The 26,703-nt window shown below is 45.0% G+C and overlaps 1 protein-coding gene across 1 annotated transcript; it reads left to right on the forward strand.

Moving 5' to 3' along the window:
* Nucleotides 1-23,757, forward strand: IRS2 (insulin receptor substrate 2). The gene is made up of 2 exons (XM_086934161.1): nt 1-3,223; nt 21,451-23,757. The coding sequence occupies exons 1-2, from the start codon at nt 210-212 to the stop codon at nt 21,500-21,502; spliced, it is 3,066 nt and encodes a 1,021-aa protein (XP_086790287.1). The 5' UTR covers nt 1-209; the 3' UTR covers nt 21,503-23,757.
* Nucleotides 23,758-26,703: the final 2,946 nt, after the last annotated feature.

Here is a 26,703-nt window from a genome sequence, read left to right on the forward strand (position 1 = left end):
GTTGTTTTGCTCTTTAGCTCACTCCCTCCGTACGGCGTGTTATTTACTGTCAAACTGTTACCGACACCAGCTCCGCGCCAGCCTGCCGGAACCGGGCTCAGCACCGCACCTGCATCCAGCCCCACAGAACCGGCTCCCGACCCTCGGGGGCACACGCGCTTTGCAACATTAAAGACCCTGGCAGTGGGGTAGCCCGGGGGCCGGCGAGAATGGCCAGCTCGCCGCTGACGGGCTCCCCGGAGTCGCCCGCCCAGTCGCAGGGAAGCAGCAGCAGCCGGCAAAGCGTGCGGAAGAGCGGCTACCTGCGCAAGCAGAAGCACGGCCACAAGCGGTTCTTCGTGCTGCTGGGACCGGGAACGGCGCCCGGGGAGCCCGCCCGGCTGGAGTACTACGAGAGCGAAAAGAAGTGGCGCAGCAAGCCGCCCAAGCGCAGCGTTGTGCTCGACTCCTCCTGCCTGAGCGTCAACAAGCGCGCAGACGCCAAGCACCGGTACCTCGTAGCGCTCTACACCCGCGACGAGTACCTGGCCATGGCCGCGGAGAGCGAGACCGAGCAGGAGGGCTGGTACCAGGCGCTGAGCGAGCTGCTGAGCCAGGGCAGGGCCGGGGGCTGCTCTGCCTGCAGGGAGGGCGGCAGCCCGGAGGCCGGTGGGCCCTGCAGCAGCTGCGGAGCCGCCACCGAGGACCCCGACTACGGACTGATGACGCCGGCCAGCCAAGTGTACCGCGAGGTGTGGCAGGTGACCGTGAAGCCCAAGGGACTGGGCCAAAGCCGCCAGCTGAGCGGGCTGCACCGCCTCTGCCTCTCCGCCCGCTCAGTGGCCTTCGTGCGACCCAACACCGAGAGCCCGGCCGCCCGCCTGCAGCTGATGAACATCCGGCGCTGCGGGCACTCTGACAGCTTCTTCTTCATGGAGCTGGGGCGCTCCGCAGCCACCGGGCCCGGCGAGCTCTGGATGCAGGCGGACGACGCGGTGGTGGCGCAGAGCATCCACGAGACCATCCTGGAGGCCATGCGAGCCATGCGGGAGCTGGCCGAGTTGCGCCCGCGCAGCCAGAGCCAGTCGACCCCCATCAGCGTGCCGGCTCCCCGGCGACACACCCACAGCCACCCACCGCCCAGCCAGACGGGGCTGCCGGCCCGCCGGACACGCACCGACTCTTCGTCCTCTGCCACGCCACCCGCCAGCGCTCCCTGCCCACGGGTGCGCACGGCCAGCGAGGGGGACCGGGTGGTCATACTGAGTCCTGGGGCCCTGAAGACGCATCTGAGCCGCTCCAACACCATGGCAGGACCTCGCCCGCTGTTCTACCCACAGTCCCGTCTGCCGCCCCCCGGAGTCCTGCAGCACAGCCGCTCCATGTCCATGCCAGTCCCCCGCTCGCCACCCTCGGCTGCCAGCCCGATCAGCCTGTGCTCCAGCAGCAGTGGGCACGGCTCGGAGAGCAGCGCCGCACCACGACCATCCAGCTGCGGCGCCTCCACCTCCTGTTCACCCAGCGACGCCGGCTTCATGTCCTTGGACGAGTACAGCTCAAGCCCTGTGGACGCCGGGCGACCTTGTCTCCGCGCTGGGGTCCTGCACCACCACCACCGCAGCAGTACCCAGGAGTCTGTGGCTGAAACGCCACCCACCCCCGGCCGGGAGATGAACGGCTACATGTGCATGGAGCGACCGCCCAGTGGGGCCAGCCTCGGCCCCCTCCACCACTGCCGCCTTTCCAGAGAGGAGTTGCTCGACCCGGCACACAGGAAACGTACCTATTCGCTGACCACCCCGGCCCGCCAGCGGAGCACCCCGCAGGTCTCATCCGCCTCCCTGGACGAGGCCACCCTGCTGCGAGCCGCCTGTCGTGGCCACCGCTCCCGCACCGCCTCTCCGAAGATGCCCCACCACCCCTACCCCGAGGACTATGGAGATGTGGAGATTGGCTCTACTGGACACCTTGGCGACGATGGCTACATGCCCATGGTGCCCGGAGCGGCTCTTGCAACTAAAGACTACATGCCCATGAACAGCTGCACTGTGTCTGCTCCCAAGGAGATCCTGCGGCCCCGCAATGACAGCCCCCCACATCTGAACGGTTACAAGACAGGCGAGAGCTCACCCGAGGACAGTGGCTACATGAGGATGCTGTGTGGCCCCGAGAGTCGGCTCAACGGTGCCAGCGATTACTTGAACATGTCCCCTGGCAGTCAGGCATCGGCCACCCCTCCGGACTGCTTCTTCCACCCGCAGGTCAACGGTGACAGCGACCAGTACGTGCTGATGCACTCCCCGGGTCGCCTGCAGCCGGAGGAGCCAGCGCACGCCCGGTCCCCGAGCCGGCCCTGCCCAGAGAGCATCCTCCACCACCGCTGCCGGGCAGTGCGACCCACGCGGCTGGCACTGGACAGTGTGCGGACCCTACCGAGTATGACCGAGCACCCTACCGGCCCCGAGCCCCACAGCCCCGGAGGCGAGTACATCAATATTGACTTTGGGGAGCGCTGTTCGCCAGCTGGGGGCACCTCGCCCGGCTCGGACTACATGAATCTGGACTATAATGGCCGCTCTCCTCGCTCCGGCCCGGTGTCACTGGAGTCCGAGGCCGCGTCCCCTCGAAGCCGGGGCTCCGGTCCTCCCTCTCCCGTGCGACGGCAGCAGGAAGACGATGACTACACAGAGATGAGCTTCCCCGCACCACCGCAGCCCATCTGTCCGAAGCCGGAGGCTGCTGTTCTGTTGTCCAGCCCCACCGCCGGCGTCCAGCGTCTCAGCCTGTTGGACCCGACGGTCACCTTCCCGCCTCCCCTGCCCGTGGACCCCGATCGTGGCGCTAAAGTGATCCGTGCGGACCCGCAAGGCGGCCGGCGGCGGCACAGCTCCGAGACCTTCTCGTCCACCACCACAGTGACCCCAGTGTCGCCCTCCTTTGCGCACAACCCAAAGCGCCACAGCTCGGCCTCAGTGGAGAACGTGTCGGTGCCGAGGAGGGGGGCAGGTGGGGAGAGCTCACCCGAAACCACTGTCCCCTCTGATTCCGGTGGAGGCAGCCCTATGTGCCGGGAAACATCAGCTGGCTTCCAAAATGGCCTCAACCATATACACATCACGGCAGAGTGGACTGATCCCAGTGGCAAGGCGCGCCCTCTGCTGGCCTCGGGTGACGGCGCAGCCTATGCCAGCATGGACTTCTTCCTGACACACACCTTCAGAGAGGCGGTTGCCAGTGGCAAAAGGTGAGAACTGCCCTCTTCTCGGCCATAATCTATTGAGCAGGGCACGGGGGCCCTCTGTGGGCAGGTGTATGGTGTGTTACAATCTCTTTATGTGGTGCTTTAAATTGTAAAACACTTCAGTGGGGAGAATGACTGCTCTCCCTTTGGGAGTACGTGCCATTTAAAAAGCACCGACAGTGCCGGTGGCTCGGAATGTGTGATGGGATCTGGTTGCCTGGGCAGCATTGGCGCCCCCAAATGATCATCTGACAGAACATGGCCCTGGCAGGTTCTGTTGTGTTAGCCAAAATCTGTTTGCACGTGATTTCTGGCTTTGTGTAACTGGTGTGTACCCCGAGCATCGTGTCTGAGGAGGCCTTCACCAACATCCAGATGGTTTACGGTGAGCGGTACTGTTAGGGCCACGTTTTCCCACCTCATAGTAAGTAGATCCTGCACCTGTGAGCAAGGCCGTGACTTGCCCATGTGCGCACCTTCGTGTGCCTCACTCTGCCCAATGAGCTGTCTCCAGTGTGCCAGCCATTGGCGTATGCCGCGAGCACTGCCTCTGGGCGGGACCTGCTGGATTGGGTATTATGGGAGTCCGTGTGCCAGCACCTGAATTGAACCTATTGCACTTTCTCCTTGTGTCTTCCACAGACTGTTGTAAAGGACGTAACCTCTGTCCGACTCCCCGACCCGAGTCAAGGGCATTCTGTGCTGGGTAGGAGTGTGCAGGGTTGCACTGCAATACGAGGTGCTTGTTATGCAAACGAAGTGCAGGGTGCTTACATTTTGAAAGTAAACGGAGCCGTTTAATGGGGCGATTGATGTCACGTGACCACCCATTAGAAGAGCACCGGAAGCAGCGTAGACCGCAAGCCTAGTTAATGTTGAGAAGGGTCTCCTTGCATGAGGACTTGGTCTGCACCTCGTTTTGCTGTGACCCACTCATTGGGAGGCACAGTTCATGGGTTAAAAAGTGTGTTGTGCTCAAGCTAATGAAGATACTTAGCCCATGTGTTTTTCAATATTGTTTGTATAGCGCTCCATAGTCCCTAACAGCCCCCGAAGTGCTCATTCCTATGTTTTACTGATACAGATGAAGTGTAAACGTCGCTTTAACGGGAGTGTTTGGAGCAAGGGAGCTTTTCCATCCTCACGCCTTTTGCCAGCGCGTCCTGTATGAGACTGGCTTTTTTGGTACTGGATTCAGTGTACTTTAGGGGAATATCTGGGGTCGGAGCATTTGTGTGTACTTTTGGTGAATGCCTGAGGCAACTATCAGTTGGGGGCATTTGTCACCTGCAGTCACGCTTGTGCTGTAGCAGTTGGTACCATAGCTACCTTTTTAGGCGTTTGATCTACTAATTTTAAAGATAATGTGCAAAAAAACAGCATTAGACGTTATCTTTCCTCTGAGTATCGCAAATTAGGTAGGGGCAACATCTGTTATTTGCGGCGCCCAGAGTGTGTCATTTTGCTCCACACAAAATGTTCATGTAGTGTTCCCATCAGCACTAACCTTCTTGAGGTACAGCCGCAGATCAGGTTTTCTTGAGTCAGTCATGAACTGCATGCACGCGTGAGTGTGAAATATGCCTGCACAGTGAACATGTGGGAATGTTGAAGCTGAGGCGTTGCTTTGTTTACCTGCCGGGCCTGCTCGTTTTGGCCACATCGCGCCCATCACTCTGCGTTTGGTTGTAGTTGTCCGAGGCGCCGAGTCCGACGGGAAGCCATTCATTAGTGACTCCCGCTGTACAGGAAACACTCCAGTCACCTTTGCAGGGTTTCCCGGAAGAGGATTCCGTAGCCTTAAAATGGCTAAGAAATGTTTCTTTCCCCTGAAAGTGCTATAGGAAGCGTGTATTAGATGATAGGCGTTTAAATTCACGTATGCCTTCGCAGTCCATGGTTTTGGGGCTAAATATTCTTCTTTAATGTCTGTTTTCTATATTTTTGAAAACGGTTATAAAATGTCATAATTTGAAAGTGTGTGTGTGTGTGTGTGTGTGTGTGTGTGTATATGTATATGTGTATATATATATATATATATAATTTGTTTCCTGGACTTGCATATGGCCAGTTTGCCGTATTTCTTATCACATCGGGTGCATTAACTTTGCATACCCAAATAAATCCAATGGTATTAGACCACACAGTCAAGTGGCTAAATACCTCAACAGTTTAAAATTGAGTGCGTTTCAGCTAGAATATTGTAAAGTGGTCACCATGTCGCAGTTCTGGATTTGTTGTGCTTTTTTTAATTCTGGTTAGGTAGGATACTTCTTGACTCACCCCAAGCCTCATCTAGCTAATAGGATCTCCCAAATAAAACTATTCAGACTCTTCCCTCCTCTATCCCTCTTTTGTCTAAATCTAATTAACAGACTCACACTAATCCATTGGGTTCTGGAGTAGATGCTGCCTTCCAAAAAGCTCTTCAACACCTTGCCCGGAGTAATAGGCGCTATATAAATACAATAAAAATGAAAGGAAATGTCATTTGCTGGTGCTCGGAGAAAGTCTTAAAGGAGCCCCTTTGAGATGGTCTTTTGTCTCTCCCTACAGTACCCCGGCTTGTTCTCTGTACCCAGATAGGGTGAGCTCCTCTGGTCGAAGGCTAGAACACTTATTCTGGCTGAATGTTTGTATATGCGGTTTGTCTCTGTGGCGGTCACCTGTTTGGAAGGAATCTGCTTTGTTTACAAGGTGGAACGTCGTATTTTGGGGGGGTCAAGGGTTCTTTGTTGTGTGTAAGTACTAATGATCCGCAGCACTGTAAACTGCATGTACAGTTTTTACCCTGAACGGCAATTTTGATTCATTCTTCGAATAGACAGGATTCATCTTTACCCTCAAGCGGGTGGGCTGAAGGTCAGATGTAAATGCATCGATATCTCGCCTCCTACCCTCTTGAGGCGTCGAAGCCTTGTGTTAAGATTTGTGGATCAAAATGCTGCGCAGGGAGGTCATGTATGTTTGACATTGAGGGTCCAGAGAATTAATTTAGTTTTATTGATAATGTTCGGAACAGTAGTATACAAGTGTGTAGTGGATTTGAGAGTGAATGTGTAAAGTGTTTGTAATCCTAAGGATTTGTTATTGAAGATCACTCGCACGACCCCCCCCCCCCCATTCAATTACTGCCACCACACGAGAAGCCCCTCCCCTTCTCCTCCCCACATCTTCGTTATTGTAATAAAAGATGGTTGCCATGGTGACCGTATGCCCGTCTCCACGCTTCACCCACAGCCCCTGCTGTTTCTGTCCCCGGAGGTGCCACACGCCCACAGCCTGCCTTGTTTTGGTTTTTCTGCGCATGCGCACTGGAGGTTATGCAAACCCTGAAAATGTAGTTGTGTGTGTAAAGCCATGGGTGTGATGGGGATGGAGAGGTAGGGCATCGTCACCTCTTCTTAGGTTTAAGGTGCTAAGAGAAGCAGGAGGTTTGGGGGAAGTTTCGTTCACCAGATAGTGCGTTCCTGACAGACTTCATTCACAAAGTCGCCGTTCATCGTTTCTGAATGAAATTGCATTTGTGCAGCGACGTCGACACGTCTTCATAAAGGAACTTGCGAGTATAATAGAAAACTAATTTAAACATGTGATAAAACACGCAACGCTGAAAAGCTTTTATTTAAGCCATCCTCATTCTTTCTTTTTATTGTATTTTTACTTGAAGTCACACACGTTTTTAAAATCACATTTAAGGGATGCTTGTTGATACCCCTTTTATAACCCTGGATTAAGGCTTATACTGACTCGCATCTCTTTAGTACATGGGAACGCACATTTTGAGCCGGCCCTGGACATCTTTACACAGCCAGAAGCAGCGCGTGTTTTTAGTGGCTCAAAGGGCTCCTGGGAGGAGGGAGGCCCGAAGCCCGGGTCAGCGAGGCACGGTCACATGAGCCAGGCGCATTGGCGAGTTCAGCTCGGGACTTCTTAGAAACATTAACCGGGGCCTGTTCTCGCTGGATTCGAGGTTGTTAAAACCGTATATTTCCAGTATGGTCTCTTTGTCAGTCTAAAGGCAGCTCGCAGCCCGCTTCCGACTCTGCCCGTGTGGGGGTTGTCGTCAAGGAATTAGCTGTTCTTAAAATAACCCGATGGAACCGCTCTGGTGGCGCCTTTTCACGGTCTCACGTGCGCCGGACTTTCAAAAGTAATTGAACACAGAGTACAGAGCCCGTGTGCCCGAGAACCTGCCTACTCTGGTTTAGCCAGCACGCTCCTGCCAGAGCAGGTCGCCTCTCTCCTCAAGGTGCTTGTGTTTTTTCTTTTTGCTCTAACTGGATACCATTTTTTTTGTGTTCCGTTTTTAAGAAAGGGTGAGCATGGGCTAACATAGGGACACTGAATTTAAAGACATTTAACCTTTTTCTTTGAAAACAATGAATGAACTTAAAATTCTTGTATGTTATTAACAGCACTATTTTACTGTGATCACCAGTGACATCCAGGTTAGAAAATGGAAACTAGCATTGGCAAAGTAAATCTGCCTTGTATTTTGAGTGCTGACTAAAATATTCTAAAGGCCTGTTGCAGTGAAAACAAAACTGCTTTCTGTATACAATGGATCTAGAGGATAACTAATCCATTATATGATGATTCAGTTTACTGTTGCACGCGAAACGGTACCTTGTGCATTGCAATTCGAATCCCGTAGGAGTCAATGATCACCCATAAAACAGAGAGACCGATTAAGATAGTTTCCCTCTGCCTGGAGCCAAAGCCCATTCTATATAGTTTTAAATAAATGGCAACAAAAGGTTTTGTGACAAATGGGCTCTCAAGCCAGGCCTAAAAGCAGAGTTGGAAACCACTCGGCGCCTATACAGCATGCCGGCATGATTACTAAAGTGCAGCCATTGATGTGTTCATGGTCTCTACTGGTCCACACCTTTTTTGTGGAGTGTTTTTTCTGAGACCCCTCTGCTAAAACCCTCTGCTACATTTTCATTGAGGGAAACTAGGACCAGACGTTCGATCTCGCTGCACAAGTGGCAACACCTAGCCTTATTCTTCAACCTAGCAATTTCCTGTTACATTGTGTCTGAACCTATCTGTTAAAAGCTGTCACGCGGGCTTACTGCTACACAAGCACCTATTTCAAAGCAAATTACTTTAATTCAACATGGGAATCTATTCTGTATTCTAAACTTCGCTTCAAAAATACACATTTCAGAGGTGGTTGAGCGTATGGTCTTGGCTTTTAAAAGTGAGTTTTACTATTTTCTCTAGTTGTATTCAGAACAGACCCTGTAATAGTTAAACTTTGGAGGAAAGAGAACAGCCTGCTCTTGTTGAACTGGAGGCAGCTTCAAAGCGTTGTCACGACTGGCTGTGCCTCGGCTGTGGTCGTTCTTCAAGGTGGATTGTGTCTGTAGCTCTTGTCTCGAGGGCTTGTTCCCAGGTGGGCCTGCACTGAGCCGCCGCCGCTCCGGGCACGGAAATGCCTGCGCTGATGCTATCTTCCCAGCACTTTATGTATCCAACCTGGTGAACGCGGATAGGTCATTTGTTAGTGAACGTTTACAGCATCTCGTCGGCGGGAAAGCCTGCCTGTTTGCGTTGTCAAGGAAGCTATAGTTGTGATTGATCTTGTGATGTGGACTTTTTCAGAGGCTGAAACCTGATCTGTGCATGAAACGTGTGCATTAGTACGTTTTCTCACGCGTGCAAAGAGAATTATTTCGAGCCGAGCACACTTTCAAATGCTAGACTTGTAACATTCCATTTTCACACCATTGCATGTAGTGAGGGCTGCTTAGATTTCATTTTCGCAGGTGTTGGGCTACCAAGGTGGCCCAAAGATCTCTTCTGTCACTCAATTATACACTTTGGACCGCCATTGCTTTTACGTGGATATTTCTATGTAATTTAGCTTGTCTGGTCACTTTTTTGATACAGTAAAGCCTCCAGAACAGGTTCCCTTCTTCTATAGTCCCATATCAAGAGGAGAATATTCTGAGTGTGCAGAAGTAAAACCTGACGAATAGATTTTTGAAATAAAATGAATTATCGTCACTGTTTAAATCCGGAATTGCCTTGCGGGTTCGTTTTTATTAAGTAGATGATGGGGTTAGATAATGTTTGAATAGCCCACAACCTGCCATCATTACGGCATCACAACGCCATTTAGTGTCCCAGGTTACAACTTTCCATATGTGGCGCACCGTTTTGGGTAGCTGTGCGGGTATGTAGGTGTTGATGAACTGTGTGCTTGTTGGTTGAGCCCTGAGCGTTTTAGCATTTCATAGTTGACAGGTATGCCATTGGTCAGCAGAGGTACCGTGATAAGAAGCTGGTCGTAGTAAGTGCTGTTGGGTTTTCTAATTTCATGTTCGGGTTGTGTTGTGTGTGTGTGTTCAGAGTCTCTTTCAGTGTGTCCTGTTAAAAGGTGATGGACAGCTTTGCGGCCCACAAAATGCATGTGTTTGTTCAGTGCGTGAACTTTATTCTGTCTGTGTGCTGTTCTGCATGTTATAATTGACTGTTATTGTGTGTACTTATTGATATCCAAATAGTGGGCATATATAGTTGACGTTGGGTGATACTCTTATCATTTTATGGTTAAGCCTTAGCTGTTTTATTCGTCAGTTTTTCATTGAATGAATTGCGCGATTATAGCCACAGTGGCTACTAAATCCTAGGCGCTTTTGCAGGAATGAGTGGGTTAATTTGAAATGTCTTGCTGAGGCGGTATCAGTGCGCAGTTGTGTGTGAAAAGTGAGCTCCATTGTGCATACACATGTGAATTCCCTCTGTCCTCACTGACTGGTAAGTTTGCATGAAGAATACAGCTCTTCTCGTTTACCACAGAGCAGGCACAGCCTTATCTGTGAGGGCAGGCTGTCCTTCGTCACTGGTGTTAAAGCTCGTAGGTGAGCTGTGCCGAGTTGGTCTTTTCGAAAGAAGTCGCATGTCCAGCCGCAGCTCCTCTTTGTTGCAGTAATGCAGCGCCTTGGTATGGGGGCGGGGCCTGGCGGCATCCGTCATTGTCTTTTCAAGCGCCTCAAAGAGAACACTTCCTTCCTGGCAGATGGCGGCCCCAGGGCAGTGCACCTGCCTTTTCCCTCGGAGCGCACACCCGTAATCTAGGCCCGCATCACCGCCGACAATAGGCTAATGATTGCAGACCATCTGCCCCCGCCTAAACAAAGTGGGGAGAAGCCGTCCCTCAGCTGGGAGTGGCAGGGCCCGCCACGGATAATGCGGAGGCATAAGGCGCCGGAGACCTTCAAAAGATGCCCGGGCTTTGCGCGGAATGCGCAGTGATTTCTATCGCCTGTGAGGGCTATAGAACGAGCAAACGAGCATGTGCTAAGCTCATTTTGCATTCCACAGCCTCCTGATGAAGCCATTCTAAATATTGGACTGAAACGTTGGTCCTGTACAAGATGGAGACAGGTCACAAGTGGAATTTATGGGCCGTACAAGCGAAATACAACGTTATTTATTCAGTGGGAATTTGCTGGAAAATTACCTTCCTTACCCCGCCCCCGTATAGTCCACAACTCAAGGTATTTAGATGTTTTTGACGCTGCATGTCACGTCATTTATCGAATTTCTTCTCTAATTTAAGGCTATATATTTGTTTTTAATTAATTCCAAGCAGAATGCAATTTCCTAATACACTTTTGGTCAAAATGTGTGTGCAGTAAAATATTGATGTGATTTAAAAAAAAAAAACTTTTTAAATTAAAATATCTATTTTAAGGTGCAATGCAACGTACTACCAACCTGTGAAGAGTAGTGTTGCAGTGTGTTTGTACTTCGCAATTGCAGCATTTCTTTTAAAACTGGAACTGTCTGTGCCGTCACAGAATCTGGGTGCTGCGGCCTACGTAAGAAACAGGTGTACACCTTACACGTAAAGCAAATATGCAGTAATGTAAACATTGCCAACCGCAACTGGTATCCTGGTGTGGGTGTGTTTACGTAGTTTCCCATGGGTACCCGTTATTATAAAATACTTTCCTGATGCCAGTGACACGTTCTGCGCTAAAGCTCATTGGGAAATATCTTTGGCTGGCCAGAGTTCGCCCCCTTGCATTGATTTGAACCCCTCCCTTCCAGGGTTGAGCAAGGAAGCTCCATTTTACGTCACTCGTCTGGCGCCGCTGTAAGCGGGTGTGACTTACAAAGCTTCGACCTTTTTACCTCGTTTGTTTCTAGTGGACAAAGATGGGCCGTTAGGTTAGCTTTACAGTACTTTGGAACTTGTTCCCACCAGAAAATGTGAGATGGAACTAGACCACACAGCCCGACATTTTTTAGTTGGTACAGACTTAAAATTGCAGGGTAGCCTGCAAGACCGGTTTTGTTGTACTGTTTGGTGTGCGGCTTTGATGTTCAAAGTGACTCATTGCTTTAGCACTCGAACAGTATGTGAAAGCAAGTTTGATAAGTATTTACTGCTGAAAAGCAGCAGTAGTTTATGAATGGCGCTCATTTGTAAGTTTCTGCAAATTATGTCTTTTTTTTCATTTAAACTATAAATGTGTCAGCGTTTTAGAGCGCTATATAAAGAGAAACTGCGGATTTCTTTTGTGTGCCACATATATAATTTAAAACATGCTCAGTTGTAATAGTCATGTGTGTAAAGTGCGGGGTTCTGGCTGACTGGTTGGATTCTTCCTGTTGGAGCAGAATCAAGCCTGGTTGAGTATGAAGGTTGCTTTAGGAGCCCCAGTGATTTCCAGTGGCTGGGAATAATTAATTCAATTCACTAAATACTTTTATTTTTCTATCATTTATTTGGCATAGACTTTTTTGATTTTATTTTTTATTTTTAGTTTAATACTTGCATAACACTGTGTGCCATAAGCAAAGCATTACTCTGCCTCAGTATGAGTGCCATGGTATCTTTAAAAATGAGTGTCTCTATATTTGGGGGGTTTGTATAGCTGTTCTCTTCCAAGTATTACTGGAAGGAATTTGCACAAGCGGAACAGTGCAGAGTGCAACCTGCTTTTACCCCATTACCTACCCCAAATTCAGTTTCTCCACTGCAAAGAGTAGTAGTAACAAAGGACACACTTGGGATCTACATACCAGCCGACTCCTCTTGGGTTCATCATCTGCAACATAAGCGCTGTGAGCCGGTCCTGTTTTTTTGCTAACTTAATCCATGGAACAAGACCCACTGCAGGAAGTTTAGTCGGTTAATCCTTTGAGAAATGTTCGAATTCTATTCAGTTGCCTTGGTCAATGGTGCTCAGAGGTAGTATCCAGTTATTGCTCTTCCAAGGATCCATTCCTTGTGGCCCACAGTGAGTGACTATAGCCTTTCCAGTTTGTGTAGCATCTGTGCCTGTCCCTCATGCAAGCTGCATTGCCTGGTGAATCCAACAGTAGCCCCCGTTCTGTGAGTGGCCTTGTTATGTGACTTAGTTAGTTATGGGGCAGTTTAGTGGCTGGTCCCATGCTTGTTTGGATAATCGTTATCAATTTGCTGGAGTCTTTAATAATCTGCTTTACATCACCAACCCGGCAGCACTAAAGGTGCGCTTTTTCCTTGTGGTAATGTAGGAACCCAATTGGTGCTAAACGCTATTGCAGAGTCATCTATTTGTAGTGCCTGGAAATGATACTTTTTCGTTATTCAGAGTACTTCTTTTTTCAGGAGGTTCATACCGGTCTTGAAAGGTTTCCTTGTTAGAATATAGCTGAAGCATACATCAAATCTTTAAAAAAAAAAAAGAAAAACTCTGTAGAGTTCATTGAATTGTAGGAAGCATCGTGTGACCAACCACAGAATAGAACATTGCCCAGATGACATGAAAGCCATATCCAGTTTGAGCAATCTTGACATTCCATACTAGCAAGAATGACCTCTTGCCTGGAATGTAACCTTTGTGTTTGAGTTTCCTGTTTATCAATACTTTGACAAGTTAAATGGCTTTGCCTTGGGCGCTCCCGCTTTTCTTAAGGGGCACGTAAACCCTCTCGGACATTTCTGCATAATTAGCTGTTTGGGAACAAAATGCCCTAAAAAAAGAAGAAACTTTTTTCCTCCTTTTGATTCGAAGGTAAATAAGATCAAAACCAAAACTTGCAGTAAGTAAAGGTGAAGGAGCACACTTAATCCAGGAAGTTATGTACCCTACAGGTTACTTCCTTGGGCAGCCTTACTACTGAAGGTCTAACAGCACTGAAAACAATGCGCTTTTTCTGTAGAAGTGGCACTCCCTCCTAGGTGGACGTGACATAAAAGAACGACTAACAATCGATTGCGTTTGCCTTGAACTGGCTATCCCCACCATTGTATCTGTGCTTGTGAAACTTTTACAAGGTCTTTACATAGCTCTGATCCTTTTGTACAACATCACGGTAGAGTTTGTCAGTACTGAGGCAGGCAGCTGATAAGGTGTATGTGGATTGGCATAGTCTGCTTCTGAATGCCTCATTTTCCAGTGTCAGCCCCAAACTAGTGGTTTGTTTTGTGTCTGGCATCTTACTTCTTTCTGTGTTTGTGAAAGGAGGTTGTTTTTGTTGTATGTGTGAGTGAGATTGTACATTCACTGTATTGGTTTTAAATATGCCACGTACAGATGGTGTTCATGCTTTCTCCAACTCTTGTTGCCTGCAAACAAGAGTTACAGCACACCTTCAAGTGGCTGCATGTGTGGTACCTCTAACCTATTGTAGCCAACATCTGTGAGCGTGCTGCACTTGGATTTCATTTAAAAACACTCATAATGCATAGCTCATTCGGTTAAAAATTGCTTAAGTGTCTGTGGTAACTTGGAAGCTGTGGCATGATGATTAATACAGCTAAATATCTTAAACACATTTTATGACTTCTGTTCTATGAGCGCAGACTGGGGGGCAGGCTATGACTGATATGATTGTGTCGACTTTTCCCTGGGACCTATTGTACATCTGTTTAAACTCTTCCTCGAACTGAACAATTGTTTCCCATCTCCCCTTCCCTCGAGTCCTTTTTCCTCTGTCGCCATTTACGCTGCCCCCCCCCCTTAGAATGTTTTTTTCTTTTTATTAAAATGTATAAAGCTGTCTGCATGCAGAGATTTGCTTCAACCAATACCGAAATTAAAAGCCAGGTAGTCTTAGATGTACTGTGATTATTTCAGTAGACGGAGTTTGGTTATTCCAAGCAGTCAATGGTGACCATCTCGCAAATCCTTTGGACCTGCTCCCTTAGAGGAGAATTTTTGTTTACAAATGTTGTGCAGATACCCTCGTTGTTGCATTGGGCCATTGGAAATGGTAGGCGGCAGGGCAGTCTTTCTTCATGCTGTAGTCCTACTGGCGCTGAAGTGTGGCACACTGTGGATAGAGCTCGGGTCCACTCTGAGGATGCAGTCAAACATTTACTGCAGACCCGTGATGGTGGTGCACACAAGACTTGTCCATTTGTGGTAAAGGCTTTGCACCTGATCATGGCTCTCACTGGGATCCATTGCTTTCTTTAACATCGGGTGTGGAGCACGGGTTTAAAGATCAGGAGTACATACAAATTGTTAGCTACAGATGAAGTGTTTAAAACAAATCTTTTGAGACACCATTGTCAATACTGTGGAAGATGGCTTTTTATATTTATAGGCTTGTTTGCCATGGCTAAAAGAGAGGAGGCGGAGGAAGCTTTGCTGATGTCTGACAGTCGTTCTGTCCATTTAACCTTGGATGCACCTTTGCACCTTTGCACCTCGCTTCCCCAGTGTGTCGGTTCTTATGGCAATGAATGCCAGTCTGCATGTAGTCCACCCCCACGGTTATTGTTTTTTGGTTTGGTTTTGCGCAAATGTCGGAGATGATTGAAGCTCAAGGGGATGTAATAGTCATGAGGGGGGGGGGGTGTGACTAAGAATGACAAGATGTCTGGGAATCCTATTTTGCTCTTCAGATTACTATTTTGGCTCCTCGTACCAACGTGTCTTGTTTGACTCTCTCTTCGTTGGTAATGATGTGCACCACCCGAAAGAAGTGACTGTGACTAAACCCTATTGAAATTGTTGATGTGTTCGAGCAGGGTTTAATGATCAGCTAAGTCAATCTTCTACATAGTCGAGGAAGTTTGTAATGAATCTGTAGGCGACAGTTGAGACCGGTTCACAATGCTGTTTAACAGCCTACACAATTGTTTGCAACTATGGTGACAAACATGTCAAAAGCACTTTAGATCGTCACATATTCAACTCTTTATCTCATAAATGCATTGTGTAAGAAAATCATATTCTTGTTTTTCGCAGCAGTAGTCTTCTTTCAAATGTTTTATTCAAGACTCTAAATGCGAGCCAGACTCACTGGCTTTGCTAGTTTTCTTTTAATATTACCTAAACCACTTAAAAACATTGAGTGTAATTTCTACATTAAGAATGTCTAGTTACCCAATCAACCTGCTTGCTTATTCTGTAGTCTTCAGCCCACTGTGCTCTAAAGTGCAAGCCTTAAGGAATTCACTGTTTTCAACCTACACTTAACCGATCCGGGGAGAACAATTTTTGAGCACTGGTGAATTTAGTGGTTCTTCATCAGGACGTGAGAGTGCTAACTAAATAAATACCCATGAACTTTGGCTCTGCCATGAACTCCCTGAATGCCAATAGAGCTGCATTAGGGTTGCCGGTCTCCGCCTTCAATCAGTTTCTTACTACTTGAATAAACCATTCATAGGGATTTCTTTTTTGCCGTGATCTGGTTGCAATTAACCATCTGTGCTCATTTGTAGTTTTCCATTTCAATAATTGATTTAAGGGGTGATGGTGCATCGATTTCTTTTGCAATATATAAATTGTTCTAGTTCACTGTTTTGTATACTCTACTGTCTGTGGTCAGCACAGCTACTCAGCGATGCTTATCGGGTCACCAATAACTCAAACTGTAATATCATCATGTGTACTAAACAAGCTGCATACTTCCTTAATGTTCTGCCAAGTAGACTTGCTTTGTTTTGATACACATGAAATAGTACATAAGTTTTAAGATTTAGAACTCCTGATCTTGAAATTTATGAATGCCATGCATTGTATACTTTTACAGGGAGACTAAGGTGAAGCTTTATACAAATTGTTGTAATTATCAAAGTTTTCTCACTAGCTTTATAGCTCATTAAGCAACTATTTTCTCATGTCCTTCCCCAGATGTTAAACTTTGAGACCTAGTTATAGGTTTTTGCTGGAAGATTTTTGTCTTAATTCCTTCGTTTGAATGGCCACCCTCTCTAGTTGATCTCTAAAATGGCTTCTGACAAGATTCTTCGATCTTTTGAGTTCTTGAGTTGATAAGATTGTCGTGCCTAAACACTTTACCTCTTGTAAATACATTGATTGAAGAGGAATGGCCGAAGTGTTTTATAAAGTTTTGCCTTTTCGTCCTTTCTGAATGCTGGAATGTTCTCAGTTTACCGTCTCGGTAGTTTATTTCCACATTGCAAAAGCACTTTTCACTGTAAAGAGAACTTTAACTCAAATCGAGCTAAGCTGGCAAATGTATGCTGAATATTTACTTTTTTTCCACAATTGTTATACACGGGGGCTTTGCACAGGTAAAAAAAAACCTGATTTCTGCAAAGTATATATTATGCACAACTATTTTTTCTTAGTGTTAAGGATTTGCACAACGTAATTGATGCCGAAGTCAATACTTTCACACATACATTTCAAAGAGAAATACTCTGCAACATCCACACAGTTGCAAACGTTTCCGTATAACTTAGCAAATGTTTCATAAATATTAATTACAAAATATTTGCACATGCCCTATGATGTTTATGCCCTTAATAGTGCTCAACCATTTTAGGAAATTTGAGCACTGGTTTTGTTTTTATTTGCGAGTGTAAGATCTGACACACTTAAACCTAAGCAAATGTGCACGTTTCTGTTTTTCAGGCATGCGACTTAAAATAAAGTGCTTATTTGTTAAATATGCCTTCTGCAATTAAAAGCTCAATTAAAATCTCCGGTAATCATTGAGTACAATAGCGTAGGTGACCACAGACCTCCTTAATCTCTCACAATGCAAGTTTGCACTTGAGTTTTAAAAAAAATATCTTCACTCGTAACTTTCTGGTTTACTTAATTTCTTAAAAATAAAGTGTGCGAAAGCAATGTTTGGGCTGCCCAGGCCACGTGTTTTCTACTTTCCTCTCTCTCCTCACCCCTTTCGGTACTTATTCCCATGTTATCCTCTTATGGTTGATTTAGAGGACTACATAGACACACGAATCGATTTTTGCATTTGTATTACTTTTGAACTTCAGATAAGGGGTGTCTTCATGCTCCCTTCCTTTAGTGTGGTTTGCACGTGAGCAGTGTGAGAAGGGCAGATCTAACCAAGCGTTCTGCAACCTCGAAACAATTCAATGACAGCGATGCATTGGTGATGCACAGGTCGACGGCACCTCAAGCTTTGAAAAGTACCATCTAATGTACCAGGTGCTTGTTCTCTGGGTTGAAGTTAAGTAGGGCTCAAGCATGACCACCCAGTGATGTTTCCATCAGTTGAAGCCATCAGTCATGGGATGTTATGCCAGACTGGCAACTAAATGGATTGGGATGTATATTGTGTTTACATTTCTAGCTTTCCTCTCTGTTCCCATCCCTGACCTATGTTACTACTCAGTTCTGCGATCTCCTTGAACAATGTTAATGTATTAAGGCCACAATCGCCCAGAAGTCCTTTTTTTGTGCCCCTGGCTCGCTGTGGTACCCAGTGCTTAGTTTACGTCGTAAAGCAACTATGTGGTGTGGATGTATTTAAGTGTGTAAACATGTGTACAAATGCTGATGTAATTTGTTAAAGAAAGTGAGCTGTGTCTAGTTGGCGGCTATGTATGGTTACTCCCTGTCTTAGTTTCTATATACATCCTTTGACCCTCCACCCTGCTTTATGCACCCAGTTAAATATCTGGTTGTAGAGGAGTAGATTATAGTTCTGATTTATTCAGAATGCTCCACTTAGTTTCCTAGACGCAGGAAGGGTGTTTCCATGTAGTGTGTGTGTTGGTTGTTTACTTGGATCACTTGGTTTTATAAGAGGCCCTCTGTTGGTAAAAGAGCCATGTCGGATTTGGCAGTCTTTTACAGCCAACCCAGCCTTTTGATGGTAAGCAAAGGGCTTGTTAAGTGGCAACAGTAATGATGATCGAATTTCCCTCACACTTTCCTGTGAAAATGAAGCTAAAAGTTGAGCCCATGGCTCCGTTATGGGGATGATTTAATTTGAAATGAGCTTATTGTAAACTTGCCTAAATGTACGCATTGCTAGTTGTGTACAGTACAGTTGGTAATCCCGTTTTCTTTGTTCTAGTGGAATCGACCCTCTTTCTTCTCTCATCAGGCATCATTTTAGGGGCCTTACTGATTTTTTTTTTTTTTTTGTCCGTTCCTCGTTACGAATCGGTCTTCTAGTATTGCCATCTGTCTGGATATTGCTGTTGGCAGCACTGTTGTGTAGCACGGTATGCATGAAACAGAGTTCAGGGCCGTTGGGGGATGGGGTGTGTTCTGCAGTTTAACTCCCCTCTACAGTAATTTTTGTCATTACAATATATACATTTTATGGTACCACAAGTTCTGTTTTAATATCCGGCGTAAGTCTCGTGTGCAGCGCTAGCGTGCTTGTGCTTTCTACTGCAAGTACACTTCCCTGTACATTAACTGATCAGTGTCTGTCCAACATGGATGTGTGCCCTTGCATCCCATGATGATGGACTGATGCAGTGTTGTGCTCAAAGTTTTCGACGTCTGGCGTGACAGCACAGATGGTTGTGGACCTATTACTAATGTTCTTAAATATTCATGTTGTGAATGTGCTTTGGCTCCACCTAAATTCTTTCTCTCACTTCTTGCTGTTGGTAGTTTTGGGAATCATGGCCTAAGGAGTTCATGATTTGCTTCTCATGAAGGAGTTCTGTCCATTTTCATCCCACATACATTTCTTTATCTCGTAGATGCAGTCTATACAGAGAGCAATCGTGTATTGTTTTTTTTTTGTGTAGCTGGCTTTTTAAATTTTTTAATGCTTAAATCCTAATGCAATCCAGACCTATTGGCTTTGATTATTCTTGTGACATTGTTTTCTGAGAGAACTGAGGTTCCTACTATTTTCACAAAGGGACTCCAGTTCCAAAGATGCCTTCTATAAGAACCAGTGGCATCCAGGCATCAGAACAGGAGAATCCGAACCAAGCGAAGGCACTCTCACGCATTATAACTACAGACGCCCCCTTCACTATCCAGAACTTTGGATTTAAACTTCACAGTGGGTGGTGTAGTCGGTGATGAGACTTTGACTTTCATTTGATGATGAGCAAGAGCTTGTGTTTTTTCGATTTAGAGAAACTTCCATGGGTTCTTGGCCTGTTGATAACCTTTATGGATTGTTTTAAAATTCCTAGTGTTTTCTTTAAATTGTTTTCTTGAATTGTCCAGGAAGAGGTGTGGCGCAGCGGCCAGGGTGACTGACTCCAGAACCCAGGGGCTCACGGTTCGATCCCTGGCGCCGCCAGCAGATTAGCCCAGCACCATGTGACTCTAGGCAATAGTTTGCTTAATCTTCCCGACGGCCCCCAGCGCCTAGAGACCCTTACGGGTTATTGTTCGCGCTTTACAAATGTGTATTATTATTATCCATTTAGGCGGGTGATATGGATCTATACCATTCATCTGTATAAATGTGTCACATTTTCATATGACACTAGCCAGTTTGTACTTTGGTACTGACAACGTTGTTACTTGGAATTGAGTATTGTTCATGTACTTAAAGTTAACCATCTGTTCCCTGGGATTCTTTGAAAAATTTCAGTCGCTTTGGTTCTCTTTGAAAGTGGAGACATGATACTGTAAATTTTAGAAATGGAAATCCAGAAACTTTTAATGGTGTCTTTATTGAACGTTTTCTAGCGTGCGTTTCCTTGTTTTATATGCCGGTCAATACCAGTTACAATGTACGTCTTCTGGAGTGCCTAATGCACCACCCAGTTCAATCATGGTAATAAAGTTGACAATTTTCACAGTGCACACCTAAACAGTTGTTCAGTCTTTCTTGGCCAATAGGCTTTTTATTACCAAAGGCTGTGTACTCCTTTTAACCAGGTTAAAAAGTTGGTAGGGTGAGTCAGCCTTACCCACACCTAGGGTCACATTCCAGGGGTTATATGAAATCGTGCCTTTTAAAATCATGCAGGCTTTGTGCTGCCGGACTATTGAAGTGACCCACAAGTGTTTTACCTCGTTGTGGAGTGTCTGGATACTTGCTTGAAGTCTTGGGACGTCCACCCAAGCAGCCACCCGAGAATGCTTGTGGATGGAGCACTGTAGTCTGCAGCCTCTTAATGTGCAGATGCATAGGGGGTATGTGTCAGTGTAGCGCGGGTAAATTATGGATGTTGAATTTGTTTTTTTTATCCACATATAAGAAAAAGAAATACAGAGAAAAGTCTTTACTAATATATTTGAAACCCTTTAAACAAGTATTGGCTGTCAGTAGGTCTAGCTTGCATTTTTAGTCTTTTAATAAAAAAAAAAACTAGTGCAATGAAAAAACGAAACACCAAACAAATGGTTTCTATTAACTCTACGTGTGTGGTACATACAGTAAATAAAGATAGTGCCTCATGCATTGCAAGCAAGCACTTCATAGGTAGAAGGGGGAATAGCATAAGGTGAGAGTGATATTGGCGGGGGCGGGGTCAAATCACAGACTGTTGATTTTAAATAATTGGTAGCAGCAGGACTTTCCAACAACTGCTCGCTCGAGTCCTTTCTAAAAAGGAAAAGATAATAAAGAGGCGTGGGAGGCTCCCAGAAACTGCTCTTTTCCTTGGGTCATTGTTAACCAGGAGTTCTAAGCCTGTAGATTTGGTTCACACACACAAGACCTGCCTCTATCTTTACGGTGTGCAGACTTTCAAGTTCTTTTGTGGATCTGAATGGTTATTGTTATTTTCAACAAACTTTGGATTACGAAATGTTCTTTTTGAAAATGTCTTTAATGCAGATCCTTTTCTTTGAAGTGACAAATAGGCATGTTTGCACATGATGTTAATGAGGGTTGCAGCTCTCCAAATACATAAATGTCAATGGTGTAGTTAAAGTTGTCAGTTCTGTATTTAGTTGTTCTCCCATTCTGCTGAAACCATAAGTAGCAAGAAATCCAACATAAGATCACGTTGTCTAAGCCTGGTAACATGGTAAAAGTTTATGTATACGTATTTATTGACGAATTTTTACCTGACACTATTTAGTAAATTTCCTTTTGTTTGTTTTCAGAGGGAAGGACCTGATTTTATCTCATGACCTTGCGCCACAGAGTACAACATGAAGCCAAGGTTACCTGCCATCTGTGTGCAACTGAAGCTGCTCCAAGTTTACTTTTCTGTTCTGTGCAATTTCTGTGTTTTCGGCAGTTTTTTTCTGCTACAGTGCAGTTGATCAACACGAAGACGGGCAACCTGCCTCGTTTGGTTTTCTGTGACAGACTTCTGTCTTACCGCTGAGCTGCTGTCATGAAAATAGCCCAGTTGAAAATTTCTTTTTACACAGACAATCACATTTCCTTTCTGACTAGCCTTTTATCAATGCCTTTGATCCCCTTTTGCAAAGATGAACCCTATTTATTCTTCAGCAGGCTGGGAGATTTTTCTAACCCGTTGGAACGCAGTAAAATCTGGTATTTGCTGACATACCCCTTTTTAAGACTACCGCCGCCCTACCTCGGTTCAGAGTAACCCAGATGTTTGTATTGTTCATACGAAAGGAGACTGCCTTTATTTTTATGCTGAATGTTCCTCAAGGACCGGTGTCAGCCTTACTGTAATCAGCTGCTGCGTGGATCTAAGAACAGTGTTTACTTATCGGACTGGAGCCAATTCAGGACCCTGAAATCAGCATGAAGTATTGTTGGCTGGGCATTAATGAAGGATCCACAATGCTTACACAATATTGCTGAAAAAGCAAGAGTTCCAAAAAAGAACTTGAATGTCTTACATTTTGTATGTATTTTTTAATCTTATTTGCGGGAAGGCCTCTTGTTCCAAGTAAGAGTTTCTTCTGCCAGTTCCCCTTGGAGGCATTGAATAAGCAGGCAAAGGAAATTCAAAGCTGTTGGCAAACAAGAGGTACACTGTTGTACATAGTGAAACTGACCAATTCTGGCACACTGTATAGAAGGCATTATTTTAAAAAGGCTTTGCAGTCAGCCTCTTATTTATTTATAGTCAGGACAAGTAGATATTTTTCAGTATTTAAAAAAAACACTAAAGCAAAACACTTGTGCCCTGACTGACCTCACAGTGAGGAAAGCATTGCACCGGAACAGCAGAATGTTTTTCGACTGCTTATATATTTGATTTTAATATTCGTATATATTTTGTATTGGTACCTCACCCGTGCCTGTTCTGGCAAATTAATGTTATACGCACCATATGAGTTTTCTGTCAAGTTTGTACAAATATTGTAAATTTTTATGGAGAGTATCTTATTTTTTTGGAGGACGGGAGTTTCAAGGTCTTAGAAATGTAGTTATTTAATGTCCTTGCAGTCTTCCTTCTGACAAACTGATATTTTAGAACCGGGGATTGTATAATAAGACACAGATGAATGTATAGTGTGACTGCGCTTTTCTACACTTTTCTGTTCCTCTCACCCCACCATATCCTTGAACTAGGTGTGCCTCTTTTTGCAGAAATGCATGAGTGTACCACCAGAATATCTAGATTTTCATATCAACATGCACTTACATCAACTCCACGAAATCTACTTCATATCGCTCGTGGTAGTAGATTATCTATTCTTATCTGTGTTTATGTTGCTGATGGGTTGATTGTCGATATTCTACGTTTAACCTACAGATCGGTCGATATTATTGACTTCGATATTTTAACATACAAAACCAATGCATGTATCATGGAATATTTGCTCTGAGGTCAATATCCATGTATAGCGTTCTGTAAATACCTGAAAGTTGTGCAACTTTGTATGAACGTTTCTTCGTATGTTGGTTAGCGCTATGATCTGTGACATCAACAAAAATGAATGCTGATCCCTCTTAATCACCACCTATTGGTTTGTATTTTTTGAAATTATTACAAACTTGATCATGCCACTATAGCAAATTAGATTTATATTGTTCCTGCATTCTTTGAAAAGAACTTGACACCTTGCTAAATTATATACTCTCCTCTACATTTCATTAAAAGGCATATGCAATATTTACATAATCTAGTTTACAGAATGGAACCAAAATGTATAAATTATGTTTGCTAAAATTCTTCATGTATATTTGGACTTTCTACATTTTTGCCTGACTTAACTTAAAAAAAATGTAAAATACTTTTTTAGGTATATATTGTTTCTGGGTATCAAGAAGTTAAATATATTTCTGGCTATTGTGATGACAAGAGACTTAACTTATCTTGCTGTGTCTTCCAATGTACATGTTGTATATAGAGACATGTGATGCTGCTGACAAAAATAAATGAAATTAGAGCAGTGCATTGTATTTAGTCTTTATTGATCATGGATGCTCTCTTAATAGCCATATGCAATACAATAAACTAAATTATTTATGAAAGAAAATGTCTTGATTGCTTATTATCGTGATAGATAAGTGGTATGGGGTTGTTTGTGATTTTAGCAACGAAAATCTTGCCCTTTTCACAAATGCTTATTTTACAAATTACTCCACATTTCTTTCACCAACATTCGAAACTATGGCACATCCCATAGTTTGGACTTCAATCTCCCTTTACTGGTGACAGAACTTTTCTGTATACCTTTTCGAGTTTGTAGTTTCCATTTTTTGGAGTGATTGGCTAATTTCTTTGCATAGTATGTCTAGTTCATCCGGTCTCTCTTCCCTTTTCCTCTATGTATGTTCATGCCAGCCCACAGTGGAGAACAATCTCTCCCTCACAAAATAAGTTAAAAGAAGCCCATCATGCTTGCTTCCAGACAGTAAACATTTTGCTTAACTGCTGCATATTGTGGCACTTTAGCCCACCTTTGTTTATTCTCATCATCCCCCAATTAACTCTGTAGGTCTTCTCCCACATAACAAATTAGTTTATCTTTTGCTCCCTCGTTATGGGGTGCCCCTTGACAACTGATGTTTGACCCCCTTTTTTGAGGTGCCGCTTCCCCCTCCTCCTTCCAGCGCACAGTAGTTTCCTACTTTAATATGCCCTTTGGGTAATAGCACACATTTTTCCTAAAGTCTCGAAGCCTTTTTAGGTAATACATGAAGATCCCTTCAGCTGTCTTGCCAGCCTCCTGTTTTCTGAAACACTCGTAACAAAAAAAATACCTATGTACATACATAGAGAGTTTCTGGCCATCCCTCTTAATCTGTTCAACTGTCATTCACATTTTGCTCCCAACGAGGACAAAATGCAACCTGGTGCTAAGGGTCGACCTACTTCAGCCGTTTGCTCTTTACTGTGAGTGATGACATTATTGCTTGTGCACATCCACCTAAAACAAGTCTACTTCAGTGTGAACACTGGTAAGCTGATCTGTTTCTATTTAGTGTCGTTTAACTTTTTTTTTTTTTAGCACACCCAGCATTTGTGCCAAAACCCACCACTCTACATTCACATGGCTGCAACTAAGGGATTTTCCTATGCCTGGCCCTCCAAGCCAATGCCATCTCATGGCCTTCTATCATCCATTGCTACTGTTACTAAACCACTTGTTTAATTGTCATCACGCCTAATATTTGTGCAAAATGCTGGACATACCACGGACATGGAAGGGGGTACAGCTTTCTCTGTGCCAGGCCTTCGAGAGCCAGGCAGCTGAAAGCACATCATCATGGAGGAGGGGTTAGCTATAATTTATACGGATGGTTATGAAACCATGTGAACAGGTTAATTTAGCTGATTGTGAAGCACTATATTTTCAATTGTAAGTTAGATAATCATTCAAAGTTTTATAGTCTATTGATTTATAGACCTCCAGGTTCTAAACTGAAAGAGATTAGCGATTTTCTTGATACTGTTATACATTCTAATTTTACAATAATAAGGGATTTCAGTCTTCTGGAAGACACATTCAATAAAGATGCAAAAACACTCATTGATTACATGAAGGATTTTGACCTGAAACTACTGAATACCACTCGGACAAATACTGCAGGACACCTGCTTGATTTTCTCAAGCTCATCATCAATCATTCAATCAATTAATCTTTATTCGGACATTTTTTGGCTTAAAAGACAGACCGCAATCTGGCATTAGAAAACATTTGTATAAAGTGCAAGATTCCAAATAAAATAGATAAAACGTGTTAAAACCATGATAAAAAAATCATAAAATCCAGAATTTAAAAAGCAACAAACGCATAAATATTGTTTAAACCGAGCGGGCCATCAATGGTTTTTTAGTTAAATTTAAAAAAATATATATATATTTATTAGGAAATACATGAGTAACAGACAGAGACTGGGCCATGCGGCCGAATCACAAATAACGAAATATAATTAATAATCATTTATACCAATCGCAAAACAAATTGTAGTAGTCCAAACTAAGAAAAGAAAACGAAAAATGATAAAGAGATCGTACTAGTACCACTGATAAACATACAGTCAGATTTACATGTCTATATCCAAAAAGGACATAACTGCAGCCCAGATTTGCTGACCCAGTTTTTGTTTACGGCGACCTTTGAGAGCATATGAACTATACCCATATTAAACATAGCAAAAAACCTTGCCCTCCAGGCCTCAAATGATGGGGCATCTTTTTGTAACCAACAAGAAGGGGAACATCCATTACGACGCGGTCTTTACACCGCACTACCATTACAATGCTGCTTTTACAACGAAAGTCGTTACCACGACTTGCGCTGGAGGGCGCTCTAGGCTAAGAAATAGTAGATTTACTATTCCAACACCTTCCCTACTCTACATAGGCTGGAGTTGGAATAGTAAATTATGCTATTCCTAAGTCCAGCACCCTACAGCGCAAGTTGTGGTAACGACTTGCATTGTAAAACCAGCGTTGTAATGGTAGTGCGGTGGAAAGACCGTGTAGTAACGTCCTACATCCAACAAGAAGCTATACATAGTCTTAACACAGCTGTGGCTAAAAAAAATCAAATATACATCCTTGCTATGTACTACATCTGCCTCAGCGCCCATCTCTACCCCCAGCAAAATCTGCATAGGTGACAAATGTATAGGAGATCCCAAAATTTCAGTTAGGAACTTATCCAGCTGCTCCAATAATCTGCTTAATTGTGAACATGCATAAAAAATATGTACAACATCAGCAGCTGGGTTCCCACAGCGAAAGCATTTTCCTTATTGATCCCCACCCCTGGAAGCCTTGGTACCCCTTTGCTGGTTTTTTTCGCTGTCCGTTGTTTGTGTTCGCTGTTGCTGGGAGCCGTTGGTCAGCTGTGCCGCTGGTCGGCTGTACAGTGAGCCGTTAGCCGGGAGGTCCCGCAGGCATCTGTTGCTGAGACTGTGCGGGGAGCTGCGGGGGAGAACTGCTCGCTTTGTTCCTGCGGAGCAGAGCGGG

The sequence above is a fragment of the Lissotriton vulgaris genome, chromosome 8 (assembly GCF_964263255.1).
Source record: "Lissotriton vulgaris chromosome 8, aLisVul1.2, whole genome shotgun sequence".
Taxonomy (NCBI): domain Eukaryota; kingdom Metazoa; phylum Chordata; class Amphibia; order Caudata; family Salamandridae; genus Lissotriton; species Lissotriton vulgaris.